Source organism: Paroedura picta, chromosome 2 (assembly GCF_049243985.1).
Source record: "Paroedura picta isolate Pp20150507F chromosome 2, Ppicta_v3.0, whole genome shotgun sequence".
NCBI classification, from domain to species: Eukaryota; Metazoa; Chordata; class Lepidosauria; order Squamata; family Gekkonidae; genus Paroedura; species Paroedura picta.
The window spans coordinates 131738076-131762707 of record NC_135370.1 but is presented as its reverse complement, the minus strand read 5'-3'; the positions used below and the strand labels follow the sequence as shown (position 1 = coordinate 131762707).

The following is a 24632-nucleotide window of genomic DNA, read 5'->3' as shown; positions in this document are numbered from 1 at the left end:
GACAGCTTCTGGCACCAGCTGGCAACTCAGTAGCTGGAAGAAAAGAATGGCCAACCAGTTAGGAAGATATCCATCAACACTTGAAAAACCATTAAGGAATGTGTTGGATAGGGCTATGACTATTTTAAGAAGCATGTGGAAAAGTCCAGTCTTATGGGAGATGGTCTGTATACAAATAGATGGTGGATATTATACCATAACCGATCAATTAATGTGATTATTCAGATGATACTGTTTTTTCTGAAATAAAATCTACTTGTGAAACTTACATTAAAACCCAACTGTTTTCTTTATTGTATTTTAATGTGTTGTTAATTTTTTAAATATTTACTTTGCTATTAGCCAAACTGCAGAAAACTTACAGAACAACGCAAAGCCTTGAATGAAGGACAGAACCCTTTGCCTATCTACACAGCCATAAATGTCAAAGACAAATATGTCAGCACCTTTGAGTTCAGAGGTAGGTGTCAAGTTTTATAATCCTGTAATTTTGATTTATAAAAGAAAAAACAACACTTTTAGATGGCTTGTGTAGCATTAGCAATGAACAGAGGAAAGTTTGTTAACAAGAAGAAATCAAGATGCCAAAGAACAATTATAGAAAAACACCAAGCATTAAAGGAACTACAAATATGTTGGAATTTTGGAAGCTAACAACATCAAACATACCCTTATTAAGAAAAATACAACTAAGGACTTTTACCAAAGAGTTAAAAAAATTCCCAAGCAGTGTATGATATGTCTATTTCTCATTCATAAATATTTGATTGACAGTAGTTACATTTATAGCATCTTGTTTATTCTTTGGTTTAAAAAATATAAAGGTATCCAATTATAATGTAGACAGTAATGATTTCTTATTAATGTTATATAATCAGATCTTTAAAACCTGTGTTTAATTAGATCTCAACATTATTTGAATTCTGATTTCTTTCAACAGGGATATCTACTGGGAATGTCTTCTTGTTTAAGGTTTATGTCATTGTGTTAGCAGAGAGCCTTAAATCTTCTCTATATCATTTTGTTTGCAGAGTGGATAGAATTCAATCCTTATGAAGTGGGGTTTCAAAAATATGGTGCCTACATTCGTACAGAAGATTTTGATAGTCAGTTCTACATGGGAAAGCTGGTAAAGAGGTTCCCAGAATCCCGGATTTGTTATCTGGAAGGTAACTTATTAGCCATGATAAACTGGAAAATGCAACCTACATCAAAGGTGCTGGAAAAATTTATTCCTGCTTCTAATGAAACTGAGCTGCATACCTGTCTAGAGTTGCAAACATTTTTATTGAAGTCCACCTGGTGTAAAATTATTTCTTCTTGTTCTTCTTATTCTTCAGTTCTTTGTTAAAGCTAGTGTGATGTAGTGGTCAAGAGTGTCTGGGAGATGCAGGTTTGAATCCCCACTTTTGCCATGGGAGCTGGCTGGATGAACTTGAGTTAGTTATGCACACTAAGCCTAGCCTGCCTCAGAGTGATGTGAGGATAAATTGGAGGAAAGGAAAATTATGTAAGTCAGTTTGTGTCCCCAATGGGTGAAAGGCAGGACACAAATGTAAATAAACAAATAAATCCGGAGGGACCATGCAACCATGTTACTGGTAATTTTATGCACAGGTAGAGGGAAGACATTCTCAAAAATGACATATCTAGTTGTTACTTCTTTAGTTAAACTCCTTCAGTGCCTTTGTATTTAGAAATACCTCGCTGTAGATTCAGGCAGTTATGTTATTGCATTATGTAATGATTTGTCAATTCCTGTGAGGTTGAATCCATATGCAGCTTGCTTGTATGAAGGGGCTGTGTGCATGATGGTTTCAATTATAGATTTTTCACAGTTTATAAAATCATATTTGAAATTTAGACTGTCACATACTAAATTATATAGATAGGCTACTTTCATGTGGATTCCTTTACTTGGTGCCAGCAGATGTATCTTGTGAAGGAGATAAAGGTATCATTGAAATCCAAACAGTGTGTATTTCATTGTAGTATTTTTTTATCTTTTTTTGGGGGGAAGCATACTAATTGGACTAATAGGAATTGTTGTTAGGTGCGAAGTTGTGCCCAACCCATCGCAACCCCATGGACAATGATCCTCCAGGCCTTCCTGTCCTCTACCATTCTCCGGAGTTCATTTAAATTTGCACTGACTGCTTCAGTGACTCCATCCAGCCACCTCATTCTCTGTCATCCTCTTCTTCTTTTACCCTCAATCGCTCCCAGCATTAGGCTCTTCTCCAGGGAGTCCTTCCTTCTCTTCATGTGGCCAAATAGGAATATTACTCTCTAAATCATGAATACATGATGTCAGCGATAACATTAAATAGTTTGCTGTGAGCTTATGCTGATTGATAGTGGTGAGATATGTTAATTGGTTAATGTGAACTGATATAGTCATCTTCCTATGTGGTTGACCCTATAGGTATCTGGACAAATATTTTCTCACGGAATTTGCTGGATGGTTTGTATTGGTCCTCATCTCCAGAAGAATTTTGGGATCGATGGGTCAAGGACATGGCAGAAAAAGGTAAGAGTGACCACTAGTGACCACTTTATTCATTTTTGGTCATACAACAGATTAAAGAGATAAAAATTAAATAATAAAAATAAATAAAAATAAAATGCTGCTTCACCAAATAAATTGTCATACTACTGTGGTGAAATATGGAATTCCACTCTAAATTCATTGTAATAATAAAGTAGGCCATTGTAATAAAGTAGGCCATTGAAAGAGGAGTAGGGGTGTGAAAAAATGTGGGATTAGGACCATAACACTTGGAAGGAGTTAGTTTCTGCCTTCCCCTGCACATTTTCCTGATGAGGGGCATTGTTGGTCCCACTGGTGTCAGGATCAGTCCCTGCTCTCTGCCATGATCAATGTTCAATGAACCTGTCTGACTCCATCTTATATGCTGTGTCTGTGCTGTGCCTTTGCTGGAACGTTCTCATGTAACCAAAACGTTCCCATGTAACCAAAACCCCTGCTTGTAGTTTTCCTTTAATTCCCCATGGCTTTGATCCTTGCATTTTCACACTGCATATTCCCCCTACTGTGAAACAATGTTACCCGGTTCCTGTAAACAACTTATCAGCTAGCCTGAGGCACCGGCCTGACCAAGGCTGCGCTAACTTCAACACCTTGGCAGGAAGCCTGGGATGACACCTGGGTGAGGGGTTCCTCCCTCCCTTGGGAACGCTCAAGTTTTGGGCGGGAGAAAAGTATTGATAAGTGCCTGCTGTTCTTGTATCGAACAGATTTGACTTCTAATGTTACAGTGACCTGATCTACTTCCAATTACAGCTTTCTTTTCATAGACGTTTTGTTGTGAGTTTTGTCAGCGCTTGACAACTGGGGACACCTACATTTATTCCATCAGTATATCTGGACTCCAGATTTTGGAGTGCCCCCCCCCCCTTTAGGGAAGGCAGAAACCCCGGGGACATTTCAGGTCAGGAATCTGGTGCAGGGAAAGGTTTAAACATTGTCTCCTGATGTGCCACAATCCCAATCTGAATTGGCTCTCCATTCAGCCGGGAGCTGATTGAAAGTCCTTGTGAGAGCCCCAGAAACAATTCATAGACTTTCTAAGATGTAATCAGGCTAAGGTTCCAATTTCCAAGAATGGCCTAGTGATCACCTGGAATTACAACTGATCTCCAAAATACAGAGATCAGTTCCTCTAGAAGAAATAGCAACTTCAAAGGGCAAATTCTATTGTCTGTCTATCATATCTCTCTCTCTGCCTGCCTGCCTGCCTGCTTGCCTGCCCGCCCATCCGTCCGTCCATCCATCCATCCATCCATCCATCCATCCATCCATCCATCCATCCATCCATCGTTAGATTTTTATATCGTCCCTCATGACAACCGTCTAGAGGTAGTTCACAATATAAAATACATAAAATGCAATATAAAACCCATAAAATCCCTAATTATACCAGCAGAACCAGAAAATGGAGTTACATCCTTCTAGAGCTTCCTTGCCTCTTCAGACTTTGTCCTCCCCTTGTTCCACTCCCAATTCTGTAAGAATTTCAAAACTGGGAGCTGACAATTGTAGGTCAGGTCCCCTTTCTCCAGTTTAAGGAGCATGTGTTTAGAAATTGTTAACAAGCATCTAATATGATGTAATGTGTGATTTATGTACATTACTTTTGTTTAGACAAATGATTCTATTGTTAGATTCATGCTTGTGTGTGAAATGTATTGTAGGATGTGTAGTTAAGCACATTTATAAACATAGGAAAACAACAGAATAGAAAGAGTATAAAATACTAAATATCTAATTGGAATGCTCCGTGTTTGTGGTCCCACATTTTATGTAAAGTAGTAGAATTTTCCATTGAAGTGCTGTTTTAGAGGATGTCTCTTGCCTCTCTGAGATCTTAGTTCCTAAATTCTTCCCAGAAAGATGGCATAATTCTAGACATTTTATATAAAAATATCTAAAACTACTAGAAGCTGGAAATACTTTCTTGTGAGTTATGTGCTAAGGTGATAGAAAATGGACCCTCCTTACTAGGAACCGGAAAAGCAGAACCTTTTCTTTTCAAAATTACAGTTGTGAATTTTAATTAACTACTTGAATCTTAGTTAAGCCCCCAGGCAGAAAAAAAATCAACCGACAAGGATTCTCGCCTCTTATGTGGAACATCCACATAAGGGGCAAGAATCCTTGTTCCCTGCCTCCTCCTTCCCCCCACCCCCACCCCTTCTACTTACTTGGTGATGGGTGGCGCTGGGCTGGCCCTGCCCCTGCCTGTCTCCCAAAGCTAGCCCTGCTCTGTGGAGGGTGTGAGCAGCCTGGGAGGCATAGCAGGGTTGGGGCCAGCCCAGCGCGACACAGCACTGTGTCTCACTGGGATGGTCCCGACCCCACCAATCTCCTGAGGCTGCCCCCACTCTCCAGAGGGTGGAAGTGGCCTTGGAAGACTGGCAGCGGCAAAGCCAGAGCACTGAATGCATCTCAGTGCTCTGGTGTCGCTGCCCATCTACTGGCATGGTCACTGGGGGTGGGACAATGGATATCATGTCCATAGACTTCCATTGGGGGGACCATGCTAGTAGATGTTCCACATCAAAAAGTGATTAACATACTTGGAAATTTGGTGTGCTTAAAAAAAAATTGCAGATTTGTTGAGATCTGGTGTATAAACGTCTGAGATGGATCCCTAAAATTTCATACTATCCCCTTCTTGCTCCTGCTGTATGCTTATGGTACACTGCTGTCTGGATTGCACATGTTGAACACTGGGGTCTGATATATGGATGGTCCTGGTATACAGTGGAGGGAATGTGAGTTGAATTAGTGTTTTAAAGAATCTCTTCTAGGACCATAGTTCAGTGACAGATGTTTTTTAAAGGGAATTTTGTTTGTATTTTTGTATTTGCAGGAAGCTCCTCGGTTTTTCTGTAGGAAAAACAAGGAATCCTAGTCAATCAAACTCATAATGAAGTAGTGTGGAAAGGAATTTTCTGATTAGATTCTTGGGAAGGAAGGGAGATTTTTCATTTTCATTTTTTTTGTTTCAGATGAAGAACATAATTTAAAAGATGGATACACAACTGTCTATAAGCCTCCTTGCTCTAGCTCTGGGAACCTCTGTGAGATCTTTAATGATATTTTAACTGATCGTCCTTTAAAAGGGGCCAACTGCAACTTCCTGGAAGGCCTTGAATTTACTTATGACTATTTGTACAAGAACAAATTTAGTGAATGGAAAGGTAACTAGTAACTACTGCTTCCAGAACATTTTAGGTTTTCTAAACTGAGTAGGAATGCCAGACCCACTAGTTGGGGACACTGGTCTCCTGCCCTCAGACCCCACCTGTCTGCCACAGGCAGGGGAGAATTACCTCTCCATAAAATAAAAACAGTGTGCCTACATCAGTGGTCCCCAACCTGCGGGCCGCGGCCCGTTGCCGGGCCGCGAAGGCCATGGCACCGGGCCGCGGCTCCCTCTCCCCGCCCCCCGCAGTAAAAAACTTCCCAGGCCGCAAGCTTGCGGCCCGGGAAGCTTCTTACTGCGGGAGGACGGGGAGAGGAAAACAGGGCCAGGCCGGGCATCGTGCGGGCCGTGTGGGCGCGGTCCAATGCATGGGTGCGGCCCGCGGGCGCGGCCCGATGCACGGGCGTGGCCCGATGCGCGGGCATGGCCCACGGGCACGGCCATGGCCCACGGGCACGGCCCGATGCGCGCAGCCCGATGCGCGGGCGCGGCCCGCGGGCATGGCTTGATGTACGGGCATGGCCCGCGGGCGCGGTCCACGCGGGCACAGCCCGATGCCCTGCCGGTCCCCAGCCTCAGAAAGGTTGGGGACCACTGGCCTACATGACCAGAAAGAGTCATGTCAGGGGCAACTCTGGTTATCAACTCTCTGGCAACTCTCTATACCACAGGGTTTTTGCTGCCAAACTAGAGTGTCACCCCCTGATATCCCTGACATGCCAACATCCTTTCTGGGTTAATGTAGTCATGTCACTGAAATGCCAGGCTCCCAGTAAGCTCAACCCCACCCCCCACCGGCTGCTTTGAGATCCCTGGCAACCTTACGTCAGTTGAAAGGCTCCCCTCCCATTTCTCGGCTGTGGAAGACCAAGGAGGTTGGTAGAGTAGTATAGCGGCACAGATTTCTCCATGAAAGAATTATAGTCTTGTATGGAATCTGGAGTGGTGTTCCAGGAGATAAAGGAACACAAGTAAGAAAGGTGGGAAACAAGCTGGTCTTCAATCAAATATTTTATCCTCAGAAAGGTGGAAGAGTTTGGGCTTCTGACTGAAGAAACCTGAGAAAGATCCCTCATGGAAGGAAAAAAAGATTGAATATTGGCTCTGAAAAAGTTTTTTTTTAGATTGGAATTTTTATACCTCTTTCGGAAAAAATGATCTAACTTCCTTTCCATTTGCCTATTGCCCATTTCTTTTCTTTTTTGCTCCAGGTGATAAAAATTCCATTACACACTTCTTATGAATTAATGGCTTTGAATACAAAACTATGTTTTTGGATTAAGCGGCTCTGAGACTATCACACTGGGCAACATAATGAAGTGTGCAACATACTGTCTCCTTACTTTCTTAAACCATAGCCTAATACCAGCTAATATTTGTGCAAGTACTGCTTACCCTTAGGGCAGTTCATGTTTGTATCAAACATATGGAAGAGCGCTACAAAAATCTAAATAAATAAATAATTAATCTACATCACTGGTTGTTGGGAGGATGTAATGGTGGAGGGGAGAACATGCACTTTTTTGGGGAAGGCAAGTTAAAATCGAAAGCCAAACAGAAACCAGATGAAAGATTTACTAATCTAAAAGATTAGTATGGTATGGAGGTTAGGAGCAGCAGACTCTGATCTGGACATCTGGGTTTGATGCCCCACTCTTCCACATGAAGCCTGCTGGGAGACCTTAGGCCAGTTACAGTTCTCTCAGAGCTCTCTCAGCCCCACTTAACTCACAAGGTGCCTGTTGTGGGGATAGGAGGGAAAGGTGATTGTAAGATGTGGTGAGATTCCTTAGGGTAGAGAAAAACAAAAACTGTTAGTAAATACATATAAGATTTTCAAGCTTCTTAAAAGTGTGACTTCTTTCAAAAACTCTTTTCAGTTCAATTTATATAATTCAAAATACATATAAAATTAATATCCTATTCCATTGGAACTTGTGCAGGAAATTTTTCTGTTGGCTGTGCCCGATATGAATTAAGTTGGTTACTGTCGAGAGGAGCTATATGTAGCATAAATAACCTTACTGGAGACAGAAACTAATTACCTACAGTCCTGTCAGTTATTTACAGAAATTTATGATCACCAGTCCTCTGTTCCATTCTTATGCTGATAAGATTACAAATGCTGTTCCAGATACCGTGTTTGATAGCTTCCCAGGCAAGCTGACGCCAGTGGAGAAATCCCTCTGCTTAATAGACGTAGGCTATTTTGTTAACAACAGTGGGCCACCACTTCTCAAGCCAGAGAGGAATGTTGATGTCTTCATCGCAGTGGATTATGACTGTTACAATATCTTTAAGGTAAGAAGAAATGGCCTTGGTGTTTGAGGATAAGGTGGCCTGTCCCAATGACTCTTGCCTTGCTGGCTCTGGTCCTCAGAACATCCCTCAGGAATGGAGCCTTCCTGGTGACACAATGATGTTGTCCACAATATTCTGGTGTTAGCTCAGTTCCTGTGGTTGAACCATACAGTTTTGGCTATCTGCTAGAGCAGTGGTCCCCAACCTTTTTATCACGGGGGACCACTCAACACCGAGGATCACTCACCGGGGACCACTCAACGCCTTTTACTGAGGCCCGGTGGGGGGGGGGGTTAGTTTACTCCTCTACTCTCAACCACTGCCCTAACGCTCTCTGATCGCTATGGTAATGTTTAAACATCCCTTCAAAATAAGATACAGACATGCCACAACAATGAATATAATGAATGTTTTATTTTCATGGAAATTTTAACTCATGACAATGACAAATCAATGGGAACCCTGAGCTTGTTTCTCTGCAACGAGATAGTCCCATCTGGGAGTGATGGGAGACACCCAAAGTGTGTTGTAAAGGGCCGGGGGGGGGATGAAGTAAAGGGCCGGGGGGGGGAGAAGGCGTCCTTTGGGGCCCACCTCCAATTAGTCAGAGGACCACCTGTGGTCCGCGGCCCACAGGTTGGGGATCGCTATGCTAGAGTGTCACCAGCAACACACTGATGTCACGATCTCCCAACCTGTACCGGAAACCCTGGGAAGCTGTAGCCAGTCAGAGCAAACAATGCTGACCTTGGTAAACCAAGGATCTTAAACAGAGTAAGACAGCTCCATGTATCCCAGACAAATTAAGACCGGCTTAAACACGTGAAGTACCTTAGGCCAGCGGTCTACAAGCTTTCAGCCGCTGCGGACTGCTGCGGCAGAGTGGGGGGAGAGGGCGGCCTGGGGGCCTGCGCACGCACGGCAGCCTCAGCGCAAACACGCATGCGCGGACTGCCGCGCACTTGCGTTTGCGACCGGCAGGGGCGCAAACGTGTGTGCGTGGCAGTCCCCGCATGTGCGTTTGCGCCGCCGCCATGCCAGCGGCCGTGACTCCCCCTCCCAGCCCCTCCGGCCCGCCAGCAAATCGGCCGCTAAATTAAAGCGGCCGATTAGCTTGCGGCACGGCAAGCTTCTCTTCCCTCCCCTCCTGAAACAAGAAGCTTGCCGGGTCGCGAGCTAATCGACCGCTTTGGCGGCCGATTTGCTCACGGCCTGGCGAGCTTCTCGCTTCGGGGGGGGGAGGGAAGAAGGAGCTGCGGCCCGGTGCCAAGGCCCATGGGTTGCGGACCATTGCCTTAGGCCACTGGTCTATCAGTACTGTTTACCTTGACTGGAATTGACAGTCGAGAGTCTCCTGCCTGTTTTGGGGGTTGTATGTGAACAGGGTTTAATGAATGTGGTATAATCAACCATGCTGTTTTGTCACTGAGTTCTCTCTGGCAGTTGTGCACAGAAGTACTACCTTACCTCCAAAAATGATTAAATATATAAAAACCCAAGACATAGTGGCCAAACTGTGGCTCTCCAGATGTTCATGGACTACAATTCCTATGACCCTCTGCCAGCACATGGTGGCAGGGGCTCATAGGAATTGTATTCCATGGCCAGCTGGAGAGCCACAGTTTGGCCACCCCTGCTATCAGATCACAGCTTGCTTCAGGTTGACGGTGCAGTGTTGTAATTCTGAGTCTTAATACAAAGGCCTGGAATCCAGTTGCATTCCGTTACAGCTAAATTCTGCTGAAAGCAAAGGGAATCTCAGCCAGCTGTGACCACCTTATTCTACTGCTTTCAGAGGGACCCAATCACTACAAACTTTAGCAAGATTTTACAGGTACATACATTTTGCATACATTGGTGGTTCCATAGCTCACCTTTCAGCCTACCAATGGCTCTCCAATTAGCTCAGCACAAGTTTCTTCAGCATGCCTGTTGGCTTCATTTTGGAAAGCAGCATGGATGTCATTTGCATTGGTTTCAACATTGTACTGTTGGGTGTCTTGTGCAGCAAACAGAGATGATGTCAAAATACTGTGAAGTGCAAGGAATACCTTTCCCCAAAATTAACCTGACTGAAGAAGACAGGAAGAATCCCAAGGAGTGCTACGTGTTCTCTGATGAAGACCCCAAAGCTCCAATAGTGATTTATTTTCCGCTGATAAACCACACCTTCAGAGATTATAAGGCACCAGGTAAGTTCAGTATTCCTTATCCTGTATGCTTTTTACAGCATTCACTGTAGTTGAACATTCCCAGAGCTATTTTCTCTGCTTTTATCTAATCCAGAATTCTTTGTTCTTCCAGCTAAGATAATTCCCTAAATGCTTTATCAGTGAATAAAAGAAAAATTGTAGGCCATATCCAGATGTTGAAAGTTCAGCATACCTCAAAGACAGTGATGGAGATTGCCAGGCAAAGGATACAATTAAGGTCTTTCCTGGAGGGAGAGGGAGAGATTTTACATGTACAGCCACATCCTCGTTTCTTGAAAGTCACAGCAAATGGTGATCCATGAGAGTGACAAGTGATTGAGTGCGTGCAAGTGATACATCCCTTATTCAGTCACACTGCAAGCTAGAAATTGGCACTGTCAAGTGAAGCAATTTTCAACTTTAGGAGAGTAGGAGCCAATCTACTTCCTTCCTTCCAAACCTCAGTAGTCTGCACCATCTGAATTTGTGCAGAAATATGGCAGAACTCAAAGAGTTTAACTTGAAGTTTATAGCTTTTTGCCTCCTTCTCATTGTGTCTAGGTTCAATGACCAGAGCTGGTTCTGGTTTTACTTTCCCCCCACTGTAAATCTTGCTGAATTCTGGTCAATTTGAACCTGTCTCTACAGCCTTCCTTTTTCCAGATTTTAAACACATCAACGTCCTGCATTTGCATTGTCCCAATTTTTGGCCTCCTTCCCACTTAATTGGGAGGGGGGATCAGGTGAAGTTCCAGCTAGCATTAAAGCAGCACAAGGCTGGAGAGTGCTTTATTTCCTGCCTTTGACTCCCAATGATATAGCTAGAGCAAACCAGGGGAGGGGCAAGTAGAGCACAAGGCTGCTTGTTAATCTTTCTTTTCCTGCAGGATCAGGGTGGGGGGAAGGGGAGGCAGCAGCCTCACAGAGGAGGGGAAAATCCAAGAGTCAAATCTCTGCTGAGTGAATGTGGGATTTTGGAGCACAGTCACTTTAAAACAGTTCCCAAAATGAGAGCAAAAATAACTCTTGCGAGGGAATGGCAACTCGGAACCAGGCAGACTTTAAACTGATGCCCTGACCAATCAGTGACAGACTGCTTCACTATGTCAGCATTGGAGGTACTAGGGAGGAAGTTAAACTGACAAAACACAGAGATCCACACTTAAAACTGGGGTTCTCGGTATTATACAGGGATACTAGTTCCCCAGGTGGGCCCTGGGAACCCCCTGGTTTTACAATTCATCTCAAGGTGACAGAGATCTGTTTCCCTGGAGAAAATAGCTGCTTCGGAGGGTGGACTCCATAACATTACACTCCATTAAGGTCCCTGCCTGCCCCAAATCAATTGGTTGGGTAAAACACATGTCAGTTATCCCTGACCCACCTGATTAGTATATGTTCATCTATGTGGCAGGAAGAGGTTGAGGGCATTATCAACAATTTTGCCAGTTTACTGTAGTGTTTGTCTCTTGTGGCCTTTCCTTTGAATACCCAGGGAATTGCTAATCACCACTGTGGTGAATTTCCTCCAGGCCAGGCTGAATTCTGGAGATATTTGTTGGGGGGTATCACTTGGGCATGAAATTGGGGTCACTGTGGTTGGGCAGGTAGTTGTGAGTTCCTGCATTGTGCAGTGGGTTGTAGTAGATGACCGTGGAGGTCCCTTCCAGCTCTATGATTCTATACCAGCTAGAGCCCACATGTATTATCTATGTCTTCTTACTATTACAGAATCACAGAATCACAGAGTTGGAAGGGGCCATACAGGCCATCTAGTCCAACCCCCTGCTCAATGCAGGATCAGCCCAAAGCATCCTAAAGCTGGTTCTGGTCATACTAGTTAAATAACAGAACCTGCTGCTAAAAAAAGTTGTGTGTTTAAAAACTTCTATAACTTTGAATTATGTATAATGCCTGGAATGAATCTAGGCTCCTATAATATAAATATGTAAAAAAAAGAGAGAGAGAGAGAGAGAGAGAGAGAGAGATTCATCTGCATATAATGGACCCAACATAAGATTGCACTTTCCTCCCAATGACATTATGTGGAAAGAATTCAGGAGCCATGATCCTCATTGTCCCTGAAGGCCTCAAACTAATTGGAGAGAAGCAAATATGAGTTCCAGACAGTAATACATTTATATTTCTGAGCTACAGACTCACATGCCAGCTATAAAAGTGTACAAGCAGGACGCTAGCCAACTCTGAGCTACAGCAAGTTCTCATACCACACTAAATTAAATTTGGAAATAGTTTTCATTGTCTTAAAACACTCTTTCAGAAGTAAGCAAGACTTTGACTGGGTTTAGTGAGATTCTAGAGGCATGACTCCTGTGGTAAACTGCTTGGAGTTTCCTTTGAAAATAACAACACAGTATTTATTTGATGTAAATGTTTTCACATAGTTGCAGAGCATGTTTCTTGAGTGTGTGTGTATGTTTATGTCTGCCCTTCTCCTCCAAAAGGTGATGGATGTCAGAGGGTATACTTGAGCTGAATTCTTTTCTCTCAGATCAGGGAAAGGGAAGGAAACTCCATGAGAGCAGCAGTAGCCACATACTCTATTGCTGTACTGAGGGGTTTCTGGACTGGGTCCTGAACTTGATGTTAATAACCCTAGCACGTTTCACATTGAGCTTCCTTGACAGGGAGGGGGGAGGGTCTGTGGAATATAAAAGCAGCAGTGCTCCTTCCTAGAAGAACCAGTGTCTCACTGCCTTCTGAAGAGTCTGAAGCACTTTCTCACACACTTGAATCTGAGAACAATCTTTTCTAACTGGACAGGGATCCTCCCTCTCTCCTTAGAAGAATTCTCCTTCCAAATTGACCTAAATTGGATGTTAACACCTCACTGCCCAAATCCCCACTGCCAAATATCTACTCTAGTTGTCCTGACACTGTGTGGATTAGCTGTCAGAAGAAAACTCAGTTCTTGAACTGGAGCGTCTCCTCGGAACAGATGGCCAGTGAATGATCTGTCACTGCTCTCTGAGTCAGCATCTGAATCAGAATCAAATCAGACTGCCACTCTTTCAGTACAAATATCTGTTCCCTCTCAGCTCTTGCTGGTCAATCAAAGCACTCAGCACAGCCTGTTGCTTTGGGTCTCTCTGCCTAGTAAAGATTCTTAGCCCTGCACTTTCTATTGCTGTTACTTCAGCACTTGGAACCTGACTTTCAAAGTGCTGTCCATCACAACTACACTCCTCATGTATCCGGGCAATAGTGGGTTAGATCCAACTAGTCTTTCCATTGCTGAAAAAGAGAGGAGAGGGGACCCCCTTGACTACTGAAAAAGGCTATTCTGGGCACCATGGGACCTGCTGGAGATCATGGGACGAAAGCCTCATGGGATAGAAACTGCAGCTATGAAGGGAAAGAGGTATGATCAACTCAAAAAGCTGTCTGGATCCAGACCCCTGAGTGTATAACAAGATATGCGTTGGTCTCAGAGGAAGAGAGCGCAGAATAAGCAGGATGACATCTTGTGTGGAACTGGTTTGGTTTTAAAGTAGTGGGTTTTGTGTCCTCCAAATGAAAAATAGAAATAAAAGCTCAGTTAAGTTCTTCTCTTCCATGTTTCTTCTCTTAATTTTCAGGAGTGAAACGCATGCCTAAAGAAATGTGTGGAGGTGACATAACGATAAACGGGGAGGATTCACCTTATGCAACAAAGCATGTAACTTACTCTGCAGACAATTTTGACAAGCTGCTAAACTTAGCTACTTATAATGTTCTCTGTAGCAAAGAACTGATTTTACAGAGCATTGAGAAGGCAGTTCAGAAGAAGCAAACATCTGGCTTATAGGTCAATCTAAGGAATACTTGTCTTCTTGGTTGAGATAATGCTAAGGAGTTGTTCTTATGTAATGCAGTTTTTAATGACCATCCTGAGGCGTTGGCTTCCACAATGCTTATTTATGAATATTTTTATATCTCTTTCACTTTGGGTATTTGTCCAGTGTATAAGACAAGGAACTCAGATTTTTTCAGCAGGTGGTGTGCCAAGGGGGCATTGACATTCAGTTTTCTGAGAGTTGAGGCAGCATTACAAAATTGGTATTAAGGTGTTATTGAAACTTTGGGCTGATCCTGCGTTGAGCAGGGGGTTGGACTAGATGGCCTGTATGGCCCCTTCCAACTCTATGATTCTATGAAACAGAGTGTATTGATAGAGTATCAATATTGAGGGAATAGCAGCTTAACTCACCTCCGTAGTCCTAGGGGAAATGAAAAGAATGCATGGACTTCTGTACTACTGAAATGAAACCAGAAAGAGTTGAACTCTCTTTATTCAGTTCTGGTGTCATTAAGTTATATGTGCATTTCTCATTGAAATAATGGGTTGGATCTTACCAGCTTTCCCTCCAATGCAGGGGAGAGGAGGGGAGACCTCTCTGAGTTCCCCTCCTTGCTGCAGCTCTGTTGTGCACTCCACAGTTTCCAGCAAACCTTTTCCAGGGGTGAAAGGAGTCTGCTCATCCCACTTGTGTCAATGTAGAAGCTGGCAAGAGCCACACCATTATTTGTGAGACCTGTTTAGATAGATTCTACCCTTAAGGGTTGACACATTTCAGCTGTGAATTATATTACATCTGTTAAAATAATTTAATATGGCATTATTGTTATGATTTTAATGCATTATTTATAATATTGCTTTACTTGCTTGTACTGTGTCTGTATGCATAATGTTAATTTATATTAAATAGCTCAAATTTGGTCCAAGACACACGTTCATGTGTTTATAGCCTTATCCCTAAATTCAGATATGGCTTAGTATAAGGTTGGCTCAGATGCAAGTTCACACATGCTCTTTTCCTCTTAAGATATTGACAAATTTAATCTACACCCTTTAGAGCAGGGGTAGTCAACCTGTGGTCCTCCAGATGTCCATGGACTACGCTGGCAGGGGCTCATGGGTCTTCTATTCCGTGAACATCTGGAGGTTGACTACCCCTGCTTTAGAGGACAGAATTTTAATGAACTACTAATTTGGATTACTGTACTTTCAGGAAGGACTTTAATTAAGCAATTATGTGTGTGTTCTGCAGATAAAGAGTTCTCAGAACCTCATGAACTGGCTGTGAGAGTGGATGCCAGTTAGAATTAATTAAGTGCTATGCTATATAAGCAATTCATCTGGTTAATCAGCTGATTCTGTAAGTGATGGTAGATGAAAACAGGAAGGGAGGGGAGAGGAATTTCACTCGCATGGAGGTGATGCTATCAGTTCTTTTTCCCGCCTTGATTGCTTTGCCGCCTCTACAAATCCTGCTACAGATTAGCTGAGGCCCACACTATCCCCATATGAAGGATGGTAGCAGCCTGATATAGCATGGCAAGCCCTGTGTTGGAAGCACTCTCAGACGGTAAAAGTTGTCATGTACATTTGATGATCGTCATTTCATATGCAAAATGGGTGGAATGAAGAATAGAGAGACTGGTTAGTATAAAAGAGAAATGTTTTAAAACAGAAACCCTTCAGTTTCCTTGATACCCAGTAAAATCTGGTTGCTGTATGCTCTGGAAGATGTTTATCATGAACCTGAAGATGTACTTCACAACATTGTTAAGTGTAGTAAAATGATGTGTCTTTGAAGCACAAACGATTAAAAAACAGAGTTTCATCTCGGGTAAATTATTTTAGTTCTTAAAAAATTACTGGGGTTAATTCCATGAATACAATTTCAGGCTTTAATACAAAAGTATTTGCACACTTCACATATTGCTAAGACCACCCGCAAAAGTTATATTTTCATTCTTTTATATTGTATTAGAATCTGGATACAAAACAGGAGCATTGTCAGTTGGGTTGTTAAGTACCCAGTGCAACAAAATGCATAAGGTAATTTGGTTGCTTAGTGAATTAAACCTGTGATCAAATGGTTCCAAAAAAAAGGTGCATATATACTGAAAGACATTCCATTGAATATAAATAACAATACGCAGTCTGAAAGTCTTAGTTCAAAATGTGGAAAAGCTATGATAAAAGCATAATATGGGTCCTCCCTGCTGGATCAGCTGGAGAAGTGGCTAGTTTACAAATTTGTTTGCATCACTGTCCAGCCAGAAATGTCTAAGAAACTCATAATTGAGAAATATAAGCGGCAGTGTCACTAGGATATGCTATTCAGAATTATACTGCCGCTGAATAAGTAGATCCCATTTAGCTATGTTGACTATTAGCCAATGATATCATCCATTTCCCATCACTAGGTTGATTATTTAATATGAATGTCACCTTTAAGTACTGTATAACAAGACATGTAAGTTTGAAATTGATATGTGGTTGCAGGACGATGAGGAAATGTCATTGATAAGAAATCCAATTTGATGGAGCAAATTACAGCCTTTTACTGTGAAAGGATCTCAGTAAGCCCAAACTGTTATGTAGGAAGTTCATTGTGATTTCACAATAAAATTGTGATATAGTAATGGTTGTATGTATGGTTCATTTTATTTGAAGGGAAACACTGAAAGTTTATACTAGTGAAGGGTCAGGGGGAAAAAGCCAGAATTCCATTTGTAGGATTACTATAGAAAGCTCTATTCAAAAACTAAAACATAGGAACAGACATTTTCTGTTCTTCAGTTCAAATGCCATCTACCTCCATTTTTTTTAATTTTTTTAAAGCACTCAGCTTGACAACAGTTGATCATTGGAGGTACTCATGGCCTTAATGCCAGAGATGAAATGTACATATTTTTTCTAAACAATTTTTATATGTTTGTTTGCCAAAGTCTGCCTTTCTGAGAGTTCACATCTTTCAGTGAAAAAACATGTTTACTGAAGAACTGCAGCACACATTTCTTTTTTCACTATTCTTATTTCTTGGTGAAAAGCTTCTTAAAGACACTCTTCTCTTTCTTTTGCTTTGGATTCTTGCCTTCTTTCTCTGATGCTTTTTTGTCTGGAGCCTGTAGATCCTCTAAGCTCTTTGCCTTTTCATCTATGAATTCAACTTTGTTTTCTGAAAAAGAATTCATATTTTCCCATCTCTTTAATGAAAATGAGGAATTCTAGAAAGCTGTTTATGAAAATACATTTTTGTTAACAACAACAGAGTATGGTAAGCTATGCAATTGCATAGATCTGTTGACAATTGTTTTATTCCATGTTAACATGTTCTATTCCTCTGAATTATTTCTTTTTCCTATGACAAACCCTATGTCAGTTCTTCTTTTTCTTAATTTTGGCTGATGGCACTAGTACTTATAGTCACTAAAAGATAATGGGCTCCTAGTATTAGCATAGCACAGTGGTCAAGGTATTGGTCTGCAATCTGGGAGACTCCCATTCAGATCCCTACTCTGTCATGGATTTTACTGGGTGACCTTGGACCAGTCACTCTCTCTCAGCCTAACACACTGAATTATTGTGAGGACATAATGGAGGAGAGGAGAACAGTATAAGCCATTCTGAACTCTTTGGAGGCAGGGCAGGATAAAAATGCACTACATAAATACATAGATAAATATCATGAGCTAAATTAATTTGGCTCCAAACCAAGTAGTTTGGTGGGAATTATGATGGATCTGACATGGCATTATATGCAGCTGCTTTCCTGAACGAATTGCAGACATGATAGATTGGCTGGTGGTTTGTCTGTGTTTGACATCCTGCCCCAATGCAGGAATTTAAGTTGTTGGAGGGAGGCCAAGTATGAGAACAATGAGTAATTTCACACAAAGGATGCTTGATGGGAGGCAGCTTTTCCAGCTCATTAGCTACCTCCTCTGACAAGATTTAGTACATTTCCTCGTCAATGTTATTTTTCATACTTTGGAATCTCATATTTTTACAACCATTTGCCATGGTAGAGATAACACTCCAATACACTGGTTTATGCATTGAAATTATGCACATGGAGTTTGAGGTTCTGTTAATGGAAGACTGAGGAGGGAGCAACTGCGCCCCCCCCCTTTCACATTGGTTTCAGACCCACGTGGTAGGTTCTATGGCCTTCAGTTGGGGGAAGAGTGTCAAAAGGAAGAGTTAAAGGGAAGGCAGTGTGAGGAAGAGCCACATTTACCAGGGTGTTGTGCCAGTGGTTGGCGGATAGCTGCATTCCAGTGTTTGCACTCTTTCCCCTTATTTACCTTGATCTCTCTGCTCCAGAGTTCCTCTTTCTTCTTCATTAGAATGAGGATGTATTTTGTGATAGCTTTTAGGGAGATCTGATGGATTGGGCATCAGCAGAGGTGACAGATCTGACTCCATGGAAGTCACAGGAGAAGAGCCTAATACAAGGAAACAAATATTTAACTGTCCCGTAACAAAGTAAGGCTTGCACCAACATCCCAGAAATGTCTTTAGACCCCCTTTTAATAAGTATTTGTTCTTTTATAGACATCAGACTGCTCTATGGTAAGGCTTTTCTAGTTATGATGGCCTGTCCTGACATTTCTCTCAGAGTGTCTTCAGTACTGATGGCATTTAGAGGTGAGAAAGACCCTTCTGTTTTGTCAGCTGCCTAGAAGGCTATGTTTATTTTGTTCTAATTTTCTCCTGGCTTTGTTTCAATTAAAATTCATTTGTTTACCCTCCTTTGTATTTTTATTGTTGATTGTTTTATTGACATTTTTGGAATTTAGCTGCTTCAAGCAAATGATTTAACTTTAAAAAGTGCAATGAGAATGTATAAAAATCAGAGAATAATATATATATATATATGTATCAGATCCAAGTGGAAATCATCTACAAATAAACAGCGTGGAAAACTACTCAGCTTCATATTGGACTAGTAAGAATTTCTATCTGAATAATTAGGATAAGTGAAAAGCTGGACGCAGGATGATAATATTTAAAAGAAGAGACTGTTTCCATTGATATCTTTTTGAAGCATCTTTTGTTATTTTAATGAATGAAAACCATACAGCAGTATTACCAGAATCCTCGAAGTTCTGATCAAAGATTAGGATTTTGCAAAAATCATTGGTCGCTTCTAATTCCTGGGGACATCCAGTATGAATTCTTTCTTGCTTAACTTTGAAGGAAGGAGTTCTCCTGTTAATCAGCAGTATTGAAATAAATTCGTGTCTTTCTATTGAAAACTCAGTTTCCTTAAGAGGCAGTGAAATAACCAGCCACTATCAAGATGACATATATAGAGTATCTAGCATACCAGATCAATCTCTGTTGTAGTTATAGATGCAAACACACACACACACAGAGAGAGAGAGACAGAGAGAGAGAGAGAGACAGAGAGACAGAGAGAGACAGAGATAAAATGTATATTTATCAGTCAAGCCATTGGGTGTTTATTTTAAACAATTAAATTCATTCTCAAGCGTAGTACTGAGATATTAGTTATACATTCCCATGCAAGTACATTTGTTGATTTCACCACAACATTAAAACTCAGAACATGTAAAATAAGAATGCATTTTTAAGGCAAACTAATAAGTTTTTTTAAGGCAAACTTTACGGTTGAACATGGGAGAGTACTCCTACCCTTGTGATACTTCAGCAAGACCATATCTACAACTTCTTTATGATATACTGGCCTGGTTCATAGTCAGAAACGTCTGAATTTGCTGAGCTACTTGTGCTTCACACCCTGCTTGCTAGTCTTCTCAACTTTCATGACCTACTACAGCCTGTGGCTTGGCATTTCAGTGCACCCAAAGACCTTATCTTTTGGTTGGACCCTGTCTTCTACTCATTACCCTCCCCCCCCGCCATTTCTTAGCTACAGCTGAAAACGCAACAAAGCACTACTGGGTAATAAAAGTCCCTCCTATTTGCAGCTAAAGGCAAAAGTGCTGCTTCCTGACAAGTAATGCTCTAGGCCAGCCTCTCTCAACCTGAAACATTCTTCAGGCTTCAAGAAATCCCAGAAGTGGCACGATCATGAATATGGTTAGGAAGCATAGCTGTGTACATGCCCACCCATAGTCCCTCCCCTTCCCAGATCTTTCAGGCCCATCATTGGACATTTTGACAAGGGGAGGGGCAGGTCAACATGACCATATATGTCCAAATCATATAAATATCTAACACATTTTAAATCTCTCTCTCTCTCTCTCTCTATATATATATATATATATATATCAATATCTCTATCTATTAACTCCTGCCCATTCAGAAAATCCTTCCATGGCTGTCAAGAAACCCCAGGGTTTCATGAAACCTTGGTTGAGAAAGCCTGCTCTGAGGCTTTCAGTTGCTGGCATTTTTACTTACATCTGGACACTGAAGTTTACAACTCTATGGTGCACAGAAGAAGGGGAGCTTTACTTCATTCTAATTAAGCATCAGGGGGAGAATCTGGATATCTGAGGAAGCTGAGTTTGAATATTCATTAACAAAATTAACTGAAAAAGATAGGTTCACAATTTGTTCCTCATTGGGGTATTCCTATATGGAAACACCACCTTCCTTGGTCCTAATGATTTCTACCAACGTGCAACCCCTGAATGTTTCCGACACTTCTGCTACTGTAGATGTACAACCAAATCATTTGAAGCACATGAGTTCAAGCTGCAAAGACAGTTTATCTCAGGCCTCTTTTTGAACAAAGCATTCAAAAGACTAATCACAAATAAGATATGAAGACCAAGGCTTACCTGGGAAGTAAACTTTTGGCGATTGGCCTTTCAGTAGGATCTACAGCTGTAAGCGTCTCAGATATTACTTGAGGCATCCCTGCACTTGTGGTTGCTGGATTTTCCTTCTGCAAAGGACACAGGCTGCTAGGTGGACCTTGTAGAACCATTTTTTTTATTTTAGGAAAGTAAAAGGATAAAAGAAATTAGAATACTACCAATATTTGAATATATGCATATAGATGACAGTTGTTTTATTTTTAGAAATTCAGAAACATTTTAGGAATTTGGAAACTTTTTAGAGATTTGGAAACCCTTGTGTAGATCTGCTGCCACTGTTGTTATATTTTTGTCTCTACTTATATGTACCTTTCTTTTTCTTTTAAAATTCTATTTAGTCACTAGATTTTCCACTTGTTCTTTTTTCTGATTTTTAAAAGAAACCAAAAAAATTATTTTGAAGAATTAGTTGTTTAAACCAAGGTCCATTCCGCACGACCAATGTTGCAAAAGGCTTCCAAATTGTAAACGCTATTAATTTGCAGTTATGCATGACGTCGCACACAATCTGCCACACTCCTGAAACAGATACGCAAAAAGCAATTCGTTGTAGCGCTTAAAGGGGAATCCAGAAAAGTGGATTCACCCTCTGAAAAGCTCTACACTCTTGCAAACAATCTGCAACACTAGTGAAAAAGACCTGTGTGTTCCCATTGTTGCGGTTCCAGCCAAGTCCCTCCCTCTGGCTCTCTCCTCTGAACTTCCGGCGAAGTGATCGCCATTTTTTTTCTCAGAGCGAGCAGAAAGCAACGAACCGGCGAGCCTTCATTCACCCAGCGAGGCTTCTCCAGCTACAGTCCCTCCACAGAACTGCTTTAAAGCTCCCCTCAAGTCACCAAGAAGAACACAGCCCCGTTTGCAAGTTCCCTTTATTTTCGGCCAAAAATCGCACTGTGCATGGGGGGGGGGATTTTTTTTTCACTCGGGGGAGTGTGGTAATGATAAATTGGCAGCTCACACACCAGCTGCCAGCTAGATGGGTCTCTACGTTAGGAGGAATCAAGGAATCGTTGCAACGTGTGTTTTTCTTTTTTTCTTTTTTAAAAAACCTGTGCTTAAAGGGAAAGGGGCTTTTCGGGAGCATAATAACGGCCGCCCATTGACTGCTCGTTTGATTGATGGCCAGGGGTGGGACAAAGCATAGAAAAAATCGCTTACTTTCTAGCGATTTTTGGCGAGACTGGAAGCCTGTGGGAAATGATTGAAACGCTACTAGATTCCACTACAAAGGCAGGTATGCATAACGCTGAATAGAACTTTAAAAAATAGTGTTTCCGCTTGCAGGAACCAATTGGCAACATTGGTCCTTGTGCGGAATGGGCCTAAGAATTGCCATGCTGACTAAGCAGAATATGGAATGCAGTATCACACTCTGAAGCACTATGGTTTCACAGTTTTCTGCACTTTGGTATTCATAATTCATAATAAGCCACAAATTGCCCTGTTAGCCTGCTGAGTGCAAAAGCTGGGTAGATACAGGAAGAGTTCTTCATACAATTGAATCAAACAGACTTACCTATGTTACTCTGTAACTTTTGAATCCACTCCTCCATCAGCATCTGCGAAGGAGCAGCAAAGAAGTATTCAGCTCCATTGCTCAGTCTGTAAGCCATGGACAAAAGGAATGAATCCATAAAAACATTCACATTCATCCACAACTATCCAAGAGTATTTAAAAAATGCAGAAACACAGCAGCAGTAAAATTATTACAGCCACTAGTTTCAAAGCCCATTTATAAAAATGGGCTTTGAAAGGGACGAAGGGGCAAGGGGAAGGGACACAGGAAGCCCCCCCCCCCCGGCAGCTTACTTGATGGTGCGCGCAGGTCTGGGGCCGGTTGGGTCCTCAGCTTCCAGGGGCTTTCTGGGGGGACAGGGGCAGGCTCGCTGCGTCTACGATGTCCCTGGGCCGGGCAGAAGGCCGGGCTGTCGGGCGGCCACGCAGGCTCCTCTGGGCTTCTGGCGGGCCCAGAGGCCACCCTGGCGCATCCAGGACGCGGCATGGCTGTCCCTGGGTGCGACAGAAACCTCCGGCTGGGCGCTCAATCTCCAGCAGGCTTCTGGCAGGCCCAGGGACAGCCCCACCACATCGATGATGCGGCAAGGCTGTCCCAGCGGCGCAGGTTCCCACGGCCTTCTGGCGAGCCCAGAGGCAGCCTCACCCATCCCAGACACCACGAGCCTGTCTGTCGGCCCGGCAGAAGGGTGCGGCGGTGGCCGGCTTTGGAGGCTGCCGCAGGCTTCTGGCGGGCCCAGGGGCAGCCTTGCCACATGTACGACATGGCAAGGTTGTCCCAGGGCCTGGCAGAAGCCTCTGGGTGGCTGTGTAGCTTCCTGTGGACTTCTGGTGGGCCCAGGGGGAGGCTTGCTGCGTCCATGAAGGCCCGGCAGAAGGCCCTGGGTGGCTCACAGGCGAGCTCGGGGCTTCGGCCAGGGCCTGCTGGACCACCTTCTCTCTTGGCGACCAGCACGGGAATGGCTGCCGTGGGGGAAGGTGGGCTACGTTTCTGGGGTGGGGCAGTTGGGGGCGGAGTGACACTCACAGTGGCCAATTGGGAGCCTCTTTGCTACCCCTTACTGTTTTATTTCTACTGCTCCACAGGAGCGGTTTACAGATTACTGTTCTTCTACAATCATACAAATGTCTAATGAAAAATAACAGCTTTCATGCAACCACAAAATGAAATTTGTGAAGAAAACTAGTGAATATCACAGGAGAAAGCATTCTACAGTGCTAGGACACCCCCTTAAAAAGACCCTGCTACATTTCCCTTAAGTAAAATATTCATAACAACACTTCAGAGGCAGCTAACAAACATCAATTAGGAGCCAACATAAATAGCAGACTACATCAAAAAAGTTAACAAAATAAAACTATAAAAGAAGAGGCCATTAAAACAAGAACTAAGGGAGCAGAAATTAGATGATGATGATGATGATGATGATGATAATGAGCCATCAAGTTGCAACCTACTTATGGCAACCTTTCCCAGGGTTTTGAAGGCAAAGGATGAGCATGGGTGGTTTGCCATTGCCTGCTTCTGTAGGTTAAAAATAAAAACTGAGTCCAGTAGTACCCAAAACACCAAAACAATTACCTAGATTGTAAACTTTCCTGAATCAAAGCTTCCTTTGTCAAACACCTGCATATTAGATGAAGTGAGCTTTGGCTCATGAAAGCAAAATACCTTCGAAATACCTTTTCTTATACCTTAGAAAAAATGGTTGGTCACTAATATACTACTGGACTGACTTTTTCTTCTGCTACTACAGATCAACATAGCTACCTGCCTGAAACTATCTGCAATGTACAGGTAGGTTTATGTGGGGGTGTATGGTACTTCAAGTAGCCTGGGACCAGATCACTTAGTGCTTTAAAGGTTAAAATCAGCATTTTAAATTTGGCTTGGAAGCTAATGATTATGTTAGAAAATACTGGTGCAATGTGCTCCAAGCAGCTTACTACAGTTAACATTCTGGCAGCTGCATTGTGAACCAAATGAATTTCCTGGACACCCTTCAAAGGTAGTCTAATATAGAACATATGACAATAGTGCAGCCTGATATTACTGAAATGTGTTATTATCACTAAGCTGTTCCTACCCAGAAAAGAGTGTGGAAGACTCTGAGCCTGACTGGGGGAGCATGCAGTTCCATCCAACACTGCCATGCACCTGTCCCTGGAGCAGACAAGTTGCCAATTATCAGAACTTCTATGCTGGCCATGAAGTGACACTTAGAATCATAGAATCATAGAGTTGGAAGGGGCCATACAGGCCATCTAGTCCAGCCCCCTGCT

The 24632-nt window shown here is 42.6% G+C and overlaps 2 protein-coding genes across 4 annotated transcripts in view; one reads left to right on the top strand and one right to left on the bottom strand.

The window, feature by feature from the left end:
• Window positions 1-15694, top strand: part of LOC143830361 (cytosolic phospholipase A2 beta-like) — a 64613-nt gene extending 48919 nt beyond the window's left edge. The window contains exons 14-20 of the mRNA XM_077322783.1: window positions 343-460; window positions 1032-1169; window positions 2426-2530; window positions 5536-5727; window positions 7867-8033; window positions 10042-10225; window positions 13825-15694. Coding sequence (XP_077178898.1) covers window positions 343-460; window positions 1032-1169; window positions 2426-2530; window positions 5536-5727; window positions 7867-8033; window positions 10042-10225; window positions 13825-14033 — 1113 coding nt within the window. The 3' untranslated portion in view covers window positions 14034-15694. The remainder of the gene's footprint in view (window positions 1-342; window positions 461-1031; window positions 1170-2425; window positions 2531-5535; window positions 5728-7866; window positions 8034-10041; window positions 10226-13824) is intronic.
• Window positions 15695-15905: 211 nt separating this feature from the next.
• Window positions 15906-24632, bottom strand: part of SPTBN5 (spectrin beta, non-erythrocytic 5) — a 147606-nt gene continuing 138879 nt past the window's right edge. For all 3 annotated transcript variants that reach the window (XM_077322780.1, XM_077322781.1, XM_077322782.1), the window contains 5 exons: window positions 22350-22435; window positions 20795-20930; window positions 19114-19232; window positions 18326-18466; window positions 15906-17196 (listed from right to left, as the gene is read on the bottom strand). In XM_077322780.1, the coding sequence (XP_077178895.1) occupies window positions 17051-17196; window positions 18326-18466; window positions 19114-19232; window positions 20795-20930; window positions 22350-22435 (628 nt within the window). In that variant the 3' untranslated portion in view covers window positions 15906-17050. The remainder of the gene's footprint in view (window positions 17197-18325; window positions 18467-19113; window positions 19233-20794; window positions 20931-22349; window positions 22436-24632) is intronic.